Raw genomic sequence first — 16,424 nt, forward strand, 5'->3', positions numbered from 1 at the left:
CTGAGTACATAGGCTTTTATTAAAATGACCACACACATCAGTGCACTAATCATTTATAGATTTGCGTGCTCATGCTCATCGTATCCAATAGACAGAAATGTTACTGGCATGTGGGCAGATGCATTACGCCTTCAATGCACGTCTGACGCATTTCCAAACTGCCAACACGTCTTCCCCTGCTACATATGAACTCAATTACATCATTATGTTCTGAATACAGCTTATCATCGCTGACATATCTGAATTGAATATTGTGTTTGCTCATGTCTTCTCTTTTTACAGTGCAGGGTTCTGTAAGAGTTAAGAGAAAAGATTTTGTTAATGTCAGTACAGTACACCAATGCAGGAATGCACAACATATATCATATATAACTATTCAAGTCTTGATTACAAAGGCACAGTGCTTAAAACCAAGCAAGTCTGATAAAATGCAATCTGTATCTGTATCAAAACTCCAGATATAGTACAGACCTCACACAATATCAAATTATGAAAGTCTAATGTTAAATTGTCTTAATTTTCCCATTTTTTTAAATAACATAAAACAGAGCGCATCTAAGAACATGAAGCCCCCAAATTCTGCATCCTTTCTCAAATAAATTATGTCAACAGCTTGAAAGGCTGATTCCTGTGTAAACTCAATTTTCTCTAAATTTAAGAGTAAAAAAAACTTGGGACCCCTAAAATACTTTTACATATGCAGAATCTTAGAAAATACAACATAATATAGCTATAACTTACTGAGGCATCTCATCTGTCCAGTCCATTTACCATTTTCACAGGTTTTATATGGTGTACCTTCCATTTTGTAGTAATTTTGACAGATATACTCAACCCTTTCTCCATGGCTGTATTGCCTTTTAGTACTGATTTTGGTGTCTCCATCTGAGAGTGGTTGTGGTTTCCCACAACCCACAGGATCTTAAATAAATATAGACAAAAAACAAACAAAAAACTTGAAATTGTTAATATAACATTTTTTAATATCTACTCACAATACTATTAGTACCATTATGCAACATCTTACAGTAAATTTTTGTGTAAATCTTTTAGAGATTCAACTCTCCAAATTACTGGGGGTTTATTCCGACTTCTCTTTTTTATATTTACAGCTGTTATTAACATGAGCAGCTTATCTGGGCGCTTATTACTGACTGGGCTTCGCATATGTACATGACATTTCCTACACAGTGATTGTAATTAGGATCAACCGCAAGACTTGTCCAAAAACATTTCCCGTGTAATTTTTGCCTGAGTAAAAGTAACCGTAACTGTTTTGGGGATTAAAAAATGTGATTAAAGCCTCCTGAAATTGCAGTGCACTGTGACTGGATGATCTTTTCTTGTCACATATTACGGGTGAGTTGACATAGAAAAAAACTGGCTTACCTCCGCATGTTGGAAACGGATCGCTCCACTGTCCATTTGCCAAACATTCAACTGTTTTATTGCCTTGCATAAAGTGGTTACGTCTAAGGCAAGTAAAGGTTAGCTTTTGTCCTTTCTTTAGCCGATTGCCTTGTATGTGTGATGTGATTCTTACACTGTCTGATATTCTTGTGACTTTGCATTCATCTGTTTTAAAGAAGACAGTCTTTTAATCTTTCAGTTTAAAGTGTAATGCAGCAGTAGTCTAGACCCAAAGGAACCAAATAAAATGTAAATCTTAATCGTTATATAAGTTTAACAAATGAAATATAATGATTACATAATTGTTACACAAATATATGGACATTTAAAAAACATGTCAAATCACGTCAGCTTTTCTCAGTTAAAGTAAACCTACCAGAGCAGGATGGAAAGGAAGCATTCCAGTACCCAATTTCTAAACACTCGATTACTTCAGAACCTTCCAGTTTATACTGATCAGCACAACGAAAATGTAATGTGTCCCCAGTCCTTATCGCTTCATTCCCTTGTGGTAATCCAGTTACCTGCAGATTAGGGTCCATTACTCCAACTGCACAAGGGATTCCTGAAAACAATAAGTAAAAGTCATTATTGCGATTGTAGACATAATAAAGTTTTTTTTATTATGCCCTGTGAATGCTACTATTAAACATGGAGAAGCTTATTTAAAGATAACCAAACATGCATTTTGAGAGTTAAACACGAGCAAGGATACTTCCTTTATACTATTTTTATAGTTTTGCACATAGCGGCTGCAAAATGGCTCCATAGTGCTCCCCTCTGAATTGCAAGAAAGCAGAATGCAAAGAATGGACTATGCAGAAATATAAAGAGATCTACATCTTACTGAGGCATCTCATCTCTCCAGTCCATTGACCATTTACACAGGTTTTGTACGGCCCACCCTCCATTCTGTAGTAATCCTGGCAGATGTACTCAACCCTTTCACTATGACTGTACTGCAGTCTGGAACTTTCCTTCGGGTCTCCATTTGAAAGATGTGGTGGTTTCTCACAACCCTCGGCAGCTACAAATATGGGCAACAAAAATAGAAGTTTAAAAATGTTTTCATCACAATAATCACATTTCACCATGAGTGACACATCACTGACCTTGATCAATTAAATTAAATTAATTACGTTTTATTCATATACCAAGAATTCATAAAAAATGTTTTTGCAAGAGGCTTCATAATGTAAGGTGAAGACGCAAGAGCACAAAAAGATAAGGAAAGATAAATAAACTATATGAGAAAGAAGCAAGTCACAAATAAATAGAGGGGAGTGAAGAAGAAGTGCTAAAAGTATGAACCTCTAGTAGCATAACCTGAATGCCTGATAACAGCAAAAAGATGTACTGAGGTACTGGACTGTAAGTATATGTTCATGAGTTCAAGGTTCATGTAAGAAAAAAGCCGAAAGGTGTATTAGGTGTCCTAAGTCAGTGTTTCCCAACCTTTGGGAGCCACGGAACATATTTCACATTCGAAAAAACATCACCAAACAAAAATGCCACAAAAGTATATTGATAATTTTTACCTGCACACCAAGCATAGCAGAATTGGTTTGATCTGCTCCCAGTATACCCTTTTTGCTTTCTTCTGACCACTACTCATGCTAGGGCCTCCATCTGGGTCAGAATTTTCCCCAGGACCAGGTCAGACTGATTACTTTTTCTTTTCAAATATTTATCTGTTGCTATTACGTGCTCCATTGTTTTACAGCATGAGTATTATGTAATTTCTTCTTTGTCTTCTTCTGTTTTAATGGCAGTTGGCAACCCATTTAATTAGAGCAGGTAGTTGTACTACCCTCTATTGGAAGAGAATGAAATTGTTCTGCCCATTACACCGATCGCTTAGAGTAGTAATCAGGTGGAATCAGATAATCTTCCATGGCACACTTGATCATTGCTCACAGCACACCTATGTGCTGCGACACAGTGGTTGGTAAACACTGTCCTAAGTGACTGGTTGGGTTATATACAAGCACCAGTTCTTGCTTTATATGTCATGTGATACCATCGCAGGTGCAATATGGATCCACAGGAATTGGTACAAATCTTGAGCAATATATATTTAAAATGTAGTACACAGGGTATATACAGCAAGCTCATTTCTCATACCTAACAGGACGACTGAAATTTTCACATTTTTCGAGTGTAAGCAGAGGACCTTATAAATATACACTGTTAAGCTAGTTCAAACTACAAATGTCGATAAAAGTAACATTGCTGGTGTGTTGACTGAAAGACTTACTTTCACATACTGGCACAGTACTACTCCATCCGTCCAACTGACAAGTTCGGGTGCCATCGCTATCTCCCATTGTATACCTGCAATTACAACTCATATCTGATAAGTGATTGATAAGTGCGCATGCGCCAACCAGCGTGCAGCCTGTTACAGTCGCTCCTGCTTTTCTCTTAGTTTAGCTCTTTTTTCTTACGTATTCTTTTTTTTTTCTGACTTGTATTTTCCTCCGTTTTCTATCTCTTACTCAATCATGTGGATTGAGAGAGTTTTTGTTCTTCTGGTGGCCGTGGAACTGTTACTTTTATCATGGAACGGGACCGCGGCACATCTCCTACACGCACGGACTGTTTACTCCAGAGATCAGCTGATCGCCCTGATGCCGGCCGGCTCGCTGGCCAGGCCCGCAGAAGTGCCCGCAGAAGTACCAGCTGAAATTTGGAGGAAAACACATCGGGGATGCAGAGGTCAAGGACAGAAGAGAAGAAAAAAGGTGACGGTGAGACAGCGGAGGCTCGAAGCGAGGAGGAGGTTTAAACCGTGTCTGCCGTCTATCGTGATGGGAAATGTGCGATCGTTGGCAAGTAAAATCGACGAGCTCTCAGCACTGGTACGGAGTCAGAGGGAATACCGAGAGTGTAGCCTGATGTGTTTCACCGAATCATGGCTGCACCAGGTCATTCCCGATGAGAATGCTTCCGTGGAAGGCTTCCACACTGTTCGGGCGGACAGGGACAGCATCGCTAGCGGTAAGCGTAAAGGAGGTGGGCTTGCTGTTTTAGTTAACAACCGGTGGTGTAACCCTGCCAACATAACAATCAAAGAAAGGATTTGTTGCCCGGACACTGAACTGTGTGCTGTTGGACTCAGGCCGTATTATTTACCCAGGGAATTCTCTCACGTCATCTTGGTGGCTGTTTATGTTCCCCCCTCTGCTAACCCCACAGCTGCATGTGACACTATCCACTCTGCCATAGCTCGGCTACAGACTCAGCACCCGAGTGCCTTTATTGTGATCTCGGGTGACTTCAACCATGTATCACTGGACAATACACTACCAACATTCAAACAATATGTGGACTGTCCCACCAGGGGAGAGAAAACTTTAGACTTACTGTATGCTAACGTCAAGGATGCATACAGCTCCTCCTCCCTCCCCCCACTTGGTAGGTCAGATCATAACCTGATTCACCTCACCCCCCGCTATGTGCCAATTGTGAGGAGGGAACCTGTGACCACCAGGACTGTTAGGAGGTGGTCAGAGGAGGCAATAGCGGAACTACAGGGCTGTTTCGAGGTGACCGACTGGGAAACACTCTGTGAGCCTCACGCCGAGGACATCAATGGGCTTACTGAGTGTATCACAGACTACATAACTTTCTGCACCGACTCCATTGTTCCAGCTCAGACTGTTCATTGTTACCCAAATAACAAGCCGTAGGTGACTAAGGACATCAAAGCCCTCCTCAACAACAAGAAGAGGGCTTTCAGAGGGGGCAACAAAGAGGAGGTGAGGAAGGTCCAGGTGTTACTAAAGGACAAGATCAGAGAGGCTAAGGACAATTACAGGAGGAAGCTGGAGTGGAAACTCCAGCAGAACAGCATGAGAGAGGTGTGGAGGGGCATGAAGACCATCACTGGATTCAGGCCAACCAACAGCAGGGGAGCTGAGGGAGGTGAGAATAGAGCCGACGAGTTGAATCTGTTTTTCAATAGATTCGACACCACAGTGTCTGCTCCCACCCCCACAACCTCACCTGCAGTCAGCCTGGAATCCAGAGCCACACCACTGTGCCAGCCTCTCTCTTCACATGTTGCCTCCTGTGAGATTCCTGACACCCCTCCCCCACCCATCACCTTCACTCAATACCAGGTTGAGATGCAAATGAGGAGACTTCACTCAGGCAAGTCTGCTGGACCAGACGGAGTGAGTCCCCTTGTCCTCAAGGCCTGTGCCCCCCAGCTGTGTGGAGTCTTTCATAAACTGTTTATGCTGAGTCTGAGTCTGCAGAGGGTCCCGGTGATGTGGAAGACATCATGCCTCGTCCCTGTACCAAAGACGCCTCGTCCCAGTGGCCCCCAGGATTACAGGCCCGTGGCACTGACCTCCCACATCATGAAGACCCTGGAAAGGCTCATCCTGGACCAGCTGCGACCCATAGTAAGACCACATCTGGATCCCCTTCAGTTCGCTTATCAGCCTCGTCTCGGAACAGAGGACGCCATCATCTACCTGCTCAATCATGTCTACACCCATCTGGACCAGCCGGCGAGCACTGTGAGGGTCATGTTTTTTGACTTTTCCAGTGCTTTCAACACCATCAGGCCGACCCTCCTGGGTGATAAGTTAGCAGCGATGCAGGTGGATGCTTCTCTGGTGTCCTGGATTGTTGATTACCTGACAGGAAGACCACAATATGTACGTCTCCCACAGTGTGTGTCTGACAAGGTGATTAGCAACACAGGGGCACCACAGGGGACTGTCCTCTCCCCCTTCCTCTTCACCCTCTACACCACAGACTTCAGCCACTGCACAGAGACCTGCCATCTTCAGAAGTTTTCTGATGACTCTGCGGTGGTTGGATGCATCAGCAGGGATGATGAGACAGAGTACCGGGCTGTGGTCGACTCCTTTGTCACGTGGTGTGAGCAGAATCATCTGCAGCTCAACGTGGCAAAGACCAAGGAACTGATCGTGGACTTCAGGAAGACCAGGAAACACTTGACCCCTGTTTCAATCCAGGGGGTCAGTGTTGACATTGTGGAGGACTATAAATACCTTGGAGTACACATTGACAATAAACTGGACTGGGCTACAAACACCACAGCACTTTACAGGAAGGGCCAGAGTCGTCTCTATTTTTTGAGGCGACTGAGGTCCTTCAACATCTGCCAGAAAATGCTGAGGATTTTCTATGAGTCTGTGGTGGCCAGTGCGATCCTCTATGCTGTTGCATGCTGGGGGAGCAGGCTGAGGGTCGCAGATGCCAACAGACTTAATAAACTGATCCGTAAGGCCAGCAATGTTGTGGGGATGGAGCTGGACTCCCTCAAGGTGGTGTCGGAGAGGCGGATGCTGTCCAAGATAAAGACAATGTTGGATAACACCTCCCACCCACTCCATGACATGTTGGTCAGTCACAGGAGCTCGTTCAGTGAGAGACTGAGATTACCGAAAAGCACCACTGAACGACACAGGAAATCATTCCTGCCTGTGGCCATCTCCCTGTACAACGCATCCACTTAACACACTGTTTGCTGCTACAACTACACATGTTTCTTTTCCAAATATTTATTTATAAGTGACTTATGTATGTATGTATGTATATATATGTATATATTGTACTATTCTTAGTTAGTGTATTGTCTGTCTTGTCTTAATGTTGGTTTAAAATGGAGCACTGTAACAAAAAATAATTTCCCCCAGGGATCAATAAAGTATTCTGATTCTGATTCTGATTCTGATATCTCATTTTGTATTTTCACCCACACACTAAAATTTATAGAGTACTTGAGCAATCATTTTGCTTCCAAGTAACCATTTTACAGGATGAGTTCCTGCCCCAAGTGGAGGAGTTCAAGTATCTCGGGGTCTTGTTCGCGAGTGATGGGAGAAGGGAGCCGGAGACCGACAGACTGATTGGGGCTGCAGCTGCAGTAATGCGGACACTGCACTGGTCCGTCGTGGTGAAGAGGGAGCTGAGTGTAAAAGCGAAGCTCTCAATTTACCGGTCGATCTACGTCCCTACCCTCACCTATGGCCACGAGCTGTGGGTAGTGACCGAAAGAACGAGATCGCGGATACAAGCGGCAGAAATGAGCTTCCTCCGAAGGGTGGCTGGCCTCTCCCTTAGAGATAGGGTGAGAAGTTCGGCCATCCGGGAGGGGCTCAGAGTAGAGCAGCTGCTGCTCCACATCGAAAGGAGCCAGCTGAGGTGGTTCGGGCATCTGACAAGGATGCCCCCTGGGCGCCTCTTGGGTGAGGTGTTCCAGGCATGTCCCACCGGGAGGAGGTCCCGGGGCAGACCCAGGACACGCTGGAGAGATTATATCTCTCGGCTGGCCTGGGAACGCCTTGGTATTCCCCCGGATAAGCTGGAGGAGGTGGCTGGGGAGAGGGAGGTCTGGGCCTCTTTGCTTAGGCTGCTGCCCCCGCGACCCGGCCCCGGACAAAGCGGATGAAGATGGATGGATGGATGGTAACCATTTTAAGTTGTCTTGAGATCGGACATCAGTGATTGGACACTGAATTATTTTTAGGTTTTCCCTTGTACCTAAACCACTTAACACTGTTGATCATCTGCTGTTCACTTAAGCCTCATCGGAGAAGACCTGAGTGGAAGTGTGGCCATTCTTCAGGAAGGGAAACTGGGAGAAAAGACTGAGGTATGTCAACCTAACACAAGAAGTACAGCAAAAATCAGCAGAAACAGATCTTGGAACTCACTTTCACAGTGAGTTCTAAATTTATGTTTAAACATTTTTAAAAATAAGCCTGAACTCTCTTATGCAAGCTTTCTTGCAATTTCTTTAATGCAGTCTTAGGAATAATGTAGTTAATGTAGTCTGCCAGGCTTCTTCAAAGCTCCTTTGAATAACGGCTTCCTTTTATCCCATTCTTGTTGACATTTTCCAAACAGCATTGTTGTACGGGAATTTTGTCTTAAAACAACTTGAAGAGTTTCTGTTTTAACACACAAATATAAGCAATCCTCATGGGACTTTCAGAGCGTGTACATTATGTCACTGAATTATTATAGATCCACATACCCTAGATTGCAAAAGTATTTGATAGCTGTTCCAAAAACGAGCTCTTCTCCGCGGATAATTTCATAATAGCCATTGGGAACGTCCTCAGGGAGTTCACATGGCTTTACTGAAAAAAAAGAAAAGAGAATATTTTTCATGAGTAAGTATGAATTAGACCTTATTCTTCTCTTATTATTGCTTATTTTTAATTGAAATCAGGTGCTTGCCGACAGTGACATAAATTTTTTACAAAACTCTTTGTTAATAACAGTGTTGAAGTGTGGGTACAATGTTATTGATGCAGGGATTTGAGGAAGCGATTTGCTATTTTCATACAATAGATTACTGTTAGCAGCATACTGCAGCAGTTTTACAACTGTCTCAGTACAACTCTTTCTAATTCCAAAAAACGAAAGTTTTGGGATAAAACTTTGGTAATTGATATTTTGTGAAATGTTATGAATTGCATCTTAGAAGGGATTAAGGATTATTTGTAACCCTATAAATACAGTCATAAGAGTAACAGCAAAATAGCAGGCAAACCATTTAACTTACAGTTGCATTTTCCCTGACGCAAACTCTCCCAGCCAGTATTTGTGCATATATATCTGAGGGTTGGACCAGATATATAACCAGTCTCGCATGTGAAATGTATCACATCTCCTTCGCGGTACTCAACTTTTTTAGTATTTTCTGACACATAGGAGTGAGGAACATTTGGAAGCCTTGAACATACTGAAAAAAACAACATGGAAAGAGACATATACATAGATTGACCAAGGATTCCAAAATTACATCTACATTTATATTACATATAAATGTTGATGTAATTTTGGAAGAGATAGTAGAACAAATAAAAAAGAGGGTAAGTAGAAGTACAAGAAATGTCTTCTCTTTTAAACTAAACAAAGAACACAGCATTTAAAAAAGTCTGACTTACCGTTTTCTGAGAAAGAAACTTCCACATGTCCCCATAGATGGAGAAACAGAAGGATTAATGACAGTCGCATTCTGTCAAGTGGACTGCAAACCAAATTTTCACTGTGCACAAATCCTTTGACAAACTGTGTGTTTTCTGTGCAGAACTGCTGTGTGTTTATCACAGTATTTGAGGCCAATGGTTAAAATATGGACTTCCCTACTGGAATTGCACAAGCCTCAAAATGACATATCGCAAACAACAAGTTTCACTGAACACGCCAGAGGAGTTCACAGACAACAATTCACAAACCTCACCCTATAATAATTTATAGACTTTATAGAGTTGATTTCTTTCATTGCCTATAAAATAATTTCTAACATTTTACAAAAGAAGGTTTGTGTCCTCTTTCAAACATCATATAAATTAATCCGTCTATTTTTATAATTAAATTAAACTATGAGATTAATTAGTCCTGAAAATATAGACTGGTGTATGATGCTCAAAACAAGTTTGCAAAATGTAACAGATGTTATATCTTATTTTGTGATAGAATGATTAGTGTTCGCTGAAAAGGCTACTGTGCAGTTTAATCACCACGACTAGTAAGTCATAAATGGAGATGGTACTGAGGTACAAAGTCCATTGTAAAAGTCAGCCAGAGATTCAGGTCGGTAAATAGTTTTAAAGAAGTTGTTGTTTAAGAGAACATCTTTAAATTCAAACATAACCAATATCTATGCCCAGGGGTCGGCAACCTGCGGCTCTTTAGTCCTTATAGTGCGGCTCCGCGTGGTTTGGGAAAATAAATTAGAAGTATTTAGCTGAAGTGTAATTTATTTATGTTAGTTCTTTTTTAACTTGTAGTTCTAAATTGGAAGATTATTGTGATATTGAAATATACAAATAAAATTATATTTTATTATTTTTTCATGCTCAAAATAAGCGTCACACTCCAGGAGACCGGTATACCTGCCAAAACGCCGTGCATTTATCGAGACTTTCAACCCCAGGTAGGCCAATTATGGATCTTCGGATCCACATTATGTCAGCAGCTATTCTCCTCCGTGAACGATGTTAAAAACAAACACTGCTCACGCCTCACAGATGACAGCTTACAGTCCTGCGTAAAGATGAAAGTGACTTCGTACAGCATTTGCAGACGCTGTGCGCAGAGGTTCAGGAGCAGAAGTCTCATTGTAAACATACCACAGCAGACCCGACGATGTTTGCATGAACATGCTTTTCAGCATCTCTTTATTGACCACTTTTCACACACGGTTGCTGTACGCATACAGCCGCTGTAGCTTTTCAGCTCACAGCCCGACACATACCAACACAACAGCATAGATAGCACAGACATTAAGGCGGTGAGGCGTGATTGCTGGTGCCTCTCAGATGCTTCCGCCTCCCCTGCAGCGGCGCTGCAGACCACGCCTCGCCACACACATTAACCAGGTAACATACATAATTAGGCAGAATTTTGCAAATATCTAGTTTTCATCTTTCAGCAGCATAGTGCTTTTTTTCCAATTATTTTTTAAAAGCCAGGTCAAGGCTCCAAAAGCTCAAAGGCGACATAAGGGTGGCGGCACACAACAGTTTTTGTTTGCTACATGGATCATCTTAGTTCAGGTTGGTGTCTTTCCTTTTGTAATATTTCTTTAAGAGTTCAAAATGTGTTAATTACATAAATGTAATTTTCTCTGTAGCAGCTTAGTTGTTCACACAAAGCATAAAAGTAAAAAACAATATATACAGTGTTATCTTAATTTTAGATGTCAAAAAGTATTTGCGGCTCCCAGTGTTTTCTTTTGCATGGAAACCGGGTCCAAATGGCTCTTTGGGTGTTAAAGGTTGCTGACTCCTGTCTCTTTTAGAGAAATTTTCAACCAAGATGAAATTTAGTTTTGAAAATTTGAAAGAACTTTTGTCATATTTGAATTTTTAGGAACATAACACAGGACATTATATATCTTCAGCCTCTGCTTGTTGTTCACCTTTACCATATGATTTTCAATGACTCCATGTAATGAATACATGGTTTTTCATTAAACTCCTTCATGTAAAATCTTACACATCATATACAGAGTCATTACATGATGAAATACAAAAATATAAACATATTTTAGTGTTGTATCATACTGAGACATTTCATTGATTTGGTCTATTCACCATTATTGCAGGTTTTGAATGGCTCACCTTCCATAGTATAGCAGTAGTTTTGACAGACGTACTCAGCCTTTTCATTATTTCATTGTTCATGATTTTCATTATTATGCATGGACCTTATGCAGTGCATGGGCACTGCTCTTTCTCCTATGAGGCCACATAGTCAGTGTGTCATGTTTAGACTCTGGGCTTGTGTCTGAATGTCAAAAAGTGACGGAGTGGAGAGTCCAACTGCAGGTGGTACCACTTCGGGAGGGTGGAAGTTGACCTTGTTGTCTCCAGGGAGACAACACATCGCCACCTGTTCTTCTTCCTGGAAAACGGCAACTCTCCACTGGTGTTGGTCCACAGGGATTGGTGCAGGTTGCTGCTGTACGGGAATTGGTCTTCCTTTGATCCAACCCTGCTTTTCTTCCAGAGGCTCTGTCAAATGCCACCTATCCCAGTCAGCTGACCTATGGACAGCTCCCACTCAGGGCTGGGACTGGGTGACAGCTCAGCTTTGTGCCATGTTGGTGTACGTCAGCATAGTTGGGAAGGTTACTTTTTTTTTTTTTATGTATTCATTTATGCAAGTTTCAAAATTTTTACACATTCACAAACAGCGGGACAGAGGAACACAGACAATAAAGACAATAACAACAAAAAAATAATCAAAAACAAAACAGGAGCAAACAAACAAAAACAAAAAAAAACAGAGCAACAAACCCCACAACAGGGTACATGGCCAGCACTTATTAAAAACAGCAGAGAAGAAAAAAAAGCAACTGGTATACATGTCAAACAACTCACAATCTAGTGAGTCCAATCCACAAAATCAAATCCAAAGATCGCTAGGAGGAGCTGATAACAATTATGCAATAACAGTTATGGGCAACAGCTCAGAATGAAAGCAGTTAAAACAACGTGGTCAGGACCCAGGGCGTGGACTGTCCTTCTTAATGTGGTCTATAAAGGGCCCCCATATCTTCCTGAACTTCTCCATGGAATCAGACGTAGAGAACCGAATTTCTTCCAGGTATAAACAGGAGACCATCTCCTCGAGCCACCTCTTGAAGCAGGGAGGGGAGGCAGATTTCCACTCCCCCAGAATCAGACGTTTGGCAATCACCATACCAAACATGAGGGCCTGTTGAACAGCAAAGGGAAGTGCCAAGGAGTCGCCGGAGCAGCCCAGGATCACCATAAGACAGTCAGGATACAGTTGCCTATCATAAACAGTGCTATAGAAACTAAAAATACTAGTCCAAAAGGCTGTAAGCGTAGAACAGGACCAAAAAAGATGGCCAAGAGTACCGTCCAAAAGTTTACATTTATCACATTTGGGGGAAACGTTAGGAAAAATCTTGTTCAATTTGGTTTTGGAATAGTGCAGTCTATGGACAACCTTAAATTGAATTAACTGAAGCCGGGCGTTAACAGAACATAGTTTTATCCGGCTTAACACTTCCACCCATAAATCGTCAGTGATAACCAAACCAGTGTCCCTTGTCCAAGCCTCTTTAATATGGCAAGAGGGGGCTGCTGAAGAAAAAGGTTAACAAGCCGAGAAATTAAGTGTTTTGAGGTGGGAGGTTCGTTCATTATATTGTAAAAGACATGCTGTATGGGGATGGTATCTAAATTTGAGAATGCTTGCTTGACATAATTCCTAATTTGTAAGTACCGAAAAAAATGACTTGTAGGGAGATTGTACTTTGTCTGAAGCTGAGCAAAAGAGGCAAAATGATTGTCAATATAAAGATCCTTTATAGCAATTAACCCTTTGACAGGCCATTGTTTGAAAGCAGCATCCATTGTACTAGGCGTAAAGCTAGGATTGTGGCAGATCGGGGCAAAAGTTGACACTACCGGGAGGTTCAAGATTCTCTTAATTTGATTCAATATTTTTATGGAGTTGCAGGGAAGGTTACTTTTAAAATAAATTCCACTACTGGTTACAGAATACATGCCTTAAAATGTAGTCTGTAATGTATTCCATTAAGTTCCTAAATGGAAGTAAGGTATTCTGAATATTTCGGATTACTTATTATATTGTAATGCTTTTAAAAACTACATGAATGTACTATTGCTGTGTGATTTATTACTGTTACTGAAGGCTACTGCTTTTCAGAACTGCACATGATTAATGCTAGCCATCAAATCTAACAGCCTGCAGTCTATGAACTAACCTCAGCTAACGCCAGCTAACAATGTTAGCTTGGTGGCAAGTAGTTTTCAGTAATAGCAATAAATCACACAGCAATAGTACATCAAAGATGCTGAAGTGGCACATAACCCAGGTAGCTACCACAACTAAAACTAGGTAGTAGCAGTAGGCTAATGTTAGCTTTTAAGAAAGAACTTACTTCCAGATGTTTCTTTAGCTTGGAGGTGGAGTCTTTTGACGCTGAGAGCAGCTTGGTTGCTGGCAAACAGACTTTGCATTGCACTGGTCAGATTTCGCCCATCCCTTTCTTCTCTAAATGTGAAGTGGTGTTGGAATTTCCAAGTAAGAAACGCTTTCGTGCCTGTGCACTGTTGACTCTGTTGTGCTGGCTCCGGGTCAATTGTGTAACTGACACCACCAGCATTATTAAGACGCTTACATTAGAGCCTCTTATTGCGTGTTTTGTTTTGGTTTCTGGCAATGTATGGAATTACCAGAATTAGAGAGGGGATAGCCTAACATACGAAACAGGAAAAGACTGTCGTGCAATCCATTAATTTCAACAAAGTAACTGTATTCTAATTATCACCTTTTTAAATGGTAACTAACGGAATTGACACTATAATCAAACGATGTGTCCAAACAACAGTCGGAGGTTCTGAAACGGGACTTTACTGGATTATTAAATACTGTAAACTCTCTGAATGCAGCTGTATTCATCAGTGGACCTGTACTGCCCGTCAGAAGAGGAAGCGAGAGATTCAGCAGGTTGTTTGCACTAAATAAATGGCTTATATCAGCATGTACTGACCACTCAGTGCATTTTATCAACAATTTTAATAATTTTTGGGTATGCAGGCATCTGTTTAAAGCAAATGGATTAAATTTTAACAAGTCAGGGATGAAACTGTTCACCTCCAACTTGTTTTATTCCATATGTCATCCATCTGTGCTTGGTGCCAAGGCTGAGATAAACGAGGAGTTATCTCATAAAGAGGAACAAACAATACTCCAAAAACAGACAAAGCCCAGCAGAAACCTTGAGGAGGAGCCTCATCTGCCCCCACCCCGGAAGAGCTTCAGAAAGGAGAGACATCAGAGGCAAGAAGAGGGGTCCCTTTTTGCCTCCAACTCTCTCAACAACACCAATGACCAGGACCAGGGACCACGACCTCCTCCAGTCCCCCAAACCCCTGACAGGCCATCACCCTCCTCACCCTCCCTTTCTCCCTCCTCCCCACACCTGAAATTCACTGAGGAGATGATGGAGCGGGTCAATGCTGGGCTCAGATCTACCCCCCGGCCCAATCCCTTTTTGTCCCCCATAAACCCCCCACCAGAGCAGCCAAAGGTTTGCCATAGAGCCCCACCCTCAACAGAGCAATCGAAGTCACATTGCCCAGCCTCGCCCCCCTTAGTTCCTCCTTACCACCTTCATGCTCTGTCTCCGCAGTCTGATGTGTGATGTGTGAAGGGTCTGGGCTGCGAGGATTATGGCAGTGGTGACTTTTCCCAGGATAAGCTGGGACCCTGTTTACTAGAAGGTTTTAAAATTTCTGTAATTTTAGGTGACAGAAGGAGACATGTGGCCTGGTCAAAACACAGAGAGCTGCACCCTAAAAGATCTTTAAACATAGTAAACATACCTTGTGTGCCACAGACTGCTCCCAAACACGAGGGGGCAAATAATACCTCTAAAACACTTACGTTGGCTTTATTAAACGTTAGATCTTTAGCTGGGAAAACATTTTTAATTAATGATTTAATCACTGAGCACAGTCTTGATTTTATGTTTTTAACTGAAACTTGGTTGGACCAAAGTAACAGTGGAGCTGTTCTCATCGAGATGACCCCTCCTAACTACAGTTTTATCAGTGAGGCCAGGGTGAGCAGGAGAGGAGGGGGGGTTGCTGTCTTATTTAATGAATCATTTCAATGTAAGCAGCTATCTCCTGGAAGTTTTCAGTCTTTTGAATATGTGGCTTCACAGCTGAAAGCCCCATCCAAAGTTGTGTTTCTTAATGTTTACAGGCCTCCCAAATACTGCACAGACTTTTTTAATGACCTCAGTGAACTGCTGTCTGTGATCTGTGTTGATTTCGACTGTGTAATTATTGTTGGGGATTTTAACATCCATGTGGACAACCCTCAGGACAAAGGGACTAAAGACCTGAGTAACACTCTGGGCAACTTTGGGCTGACTCAGCATGTAACAGAGGCCACACATAATAGAGGACACACTCTTGACCTACTGATCTCCAAAGGCCTGAGCATTTCAAAGGTTACTGTGTCTGATGTGGGCCTGTCTGATCATTACTGTGTTTTCTTTGAAAGTAAAATTTCAGCCCAGAGTGATCACAAAACGGTGTATAACTGAAAACAGTAGTGAGATCTTTAACCAGGTCTTCCCATTAACACTTGGCCTGTCCAGAGGTTCAGTCAATGAGCTCGTCAATAGCTTCAATGCTAACATGTTAAATGTAATGGACACCATTGCTCCCGTTAAGGTGAAGGTTATCTCTGGAAGGAAAAAGTCTCCATGGAGAAACTCCACACTAGTGAAAAATGAAAAAAGAGAGTGTAGGAAAGCTGAGCGCAAATGGAGAAAAACAAACCTCCAGGTTCATTATGACATCTATAAAGAGAAACTTCACAATTATAATTTACAACTGAGGAATGCAAGGAGGTCCTACTTCTCTGATATCATCATCAAAAACAGTCATAATGCTCGTGTCTTATTTTCTACAGTTGACAGGCTAACAAACCCTCCTGTG

The 16,424-nt window shown here is 42.0% G+C and overlaps 2 protein-coding genes and 1 long non-coding RNA gene across 3 annotated transcripts in view; 1 reads left to right on the forward strand and 2 right to left on the reverse strand.

Moving 5' to 3' along the window:
- Window positions 1–9,516, reverse strand: LOC146689010 (complement factor H-like). Its single transcript, XM_085437080.1, has 9 exons — window positions 9,351–9,516; window positions 8,966–9,145; window positions 8,432–8,537; window positions 3,668–3,744; window positions 2,258–2,437; window positions 1,787–1,975; window positions 1,390–1,575; window positions 742–921; window positions 1–291 (listed from the first exon to the last, which is right to left on the reverse strand). Exons 1-9 carry the CDS (start codon window positions 9,418–9,420, stop codon window positions 101–103), a joined length of 1,359 nt encoding a protein of 452 aa, XP_085293206.1. The 5' UTR covers window positions 9,421–9,516; the 3' UTR covers window positions 1–100.
- The window catches only part of LOC146689009 (complement factor H-like), a 91,089-nt gene that overhangs the window by 38,202 nt on the left and 36,463 nt on the right, over window positions 1–16,424 (reverse strand). The gene's annotated exons all lie outside the window — the stretch shown is intronic.
- Window positions 7,989–16,424, forward strand: part of LOC146689011 (uncharacterized) — a 20,961-nt gene continuing 12,525 nt past the window's right edge. The window contains exon 1 of the long non-coding RNA XR_014916045.1: window positions 7,989–8,047. This is a non-coding gene — a long non-coding RNA (uncharacterized LOC146689011). The remainder of the gene's footprint in view (window positions 8,048–16,424) is intronic.

Source organism: Copadichromis virginalis, linkage group LG17 (assembly GCF_057382275.1).
Source record: "Copadichromis virginalis isolate Kocher_CV1m ecotype Utaka linkage group LG17, C_Virginalis_male_GT1.1, whole genome shotgun sequence".
Classification (NCBI taxonomy): Eukaryota; Metazoa; Chordata; class Actinopteri; order Cichliformes; family Cichlidae; genus Copadichromis; species Copadichromis virginalis.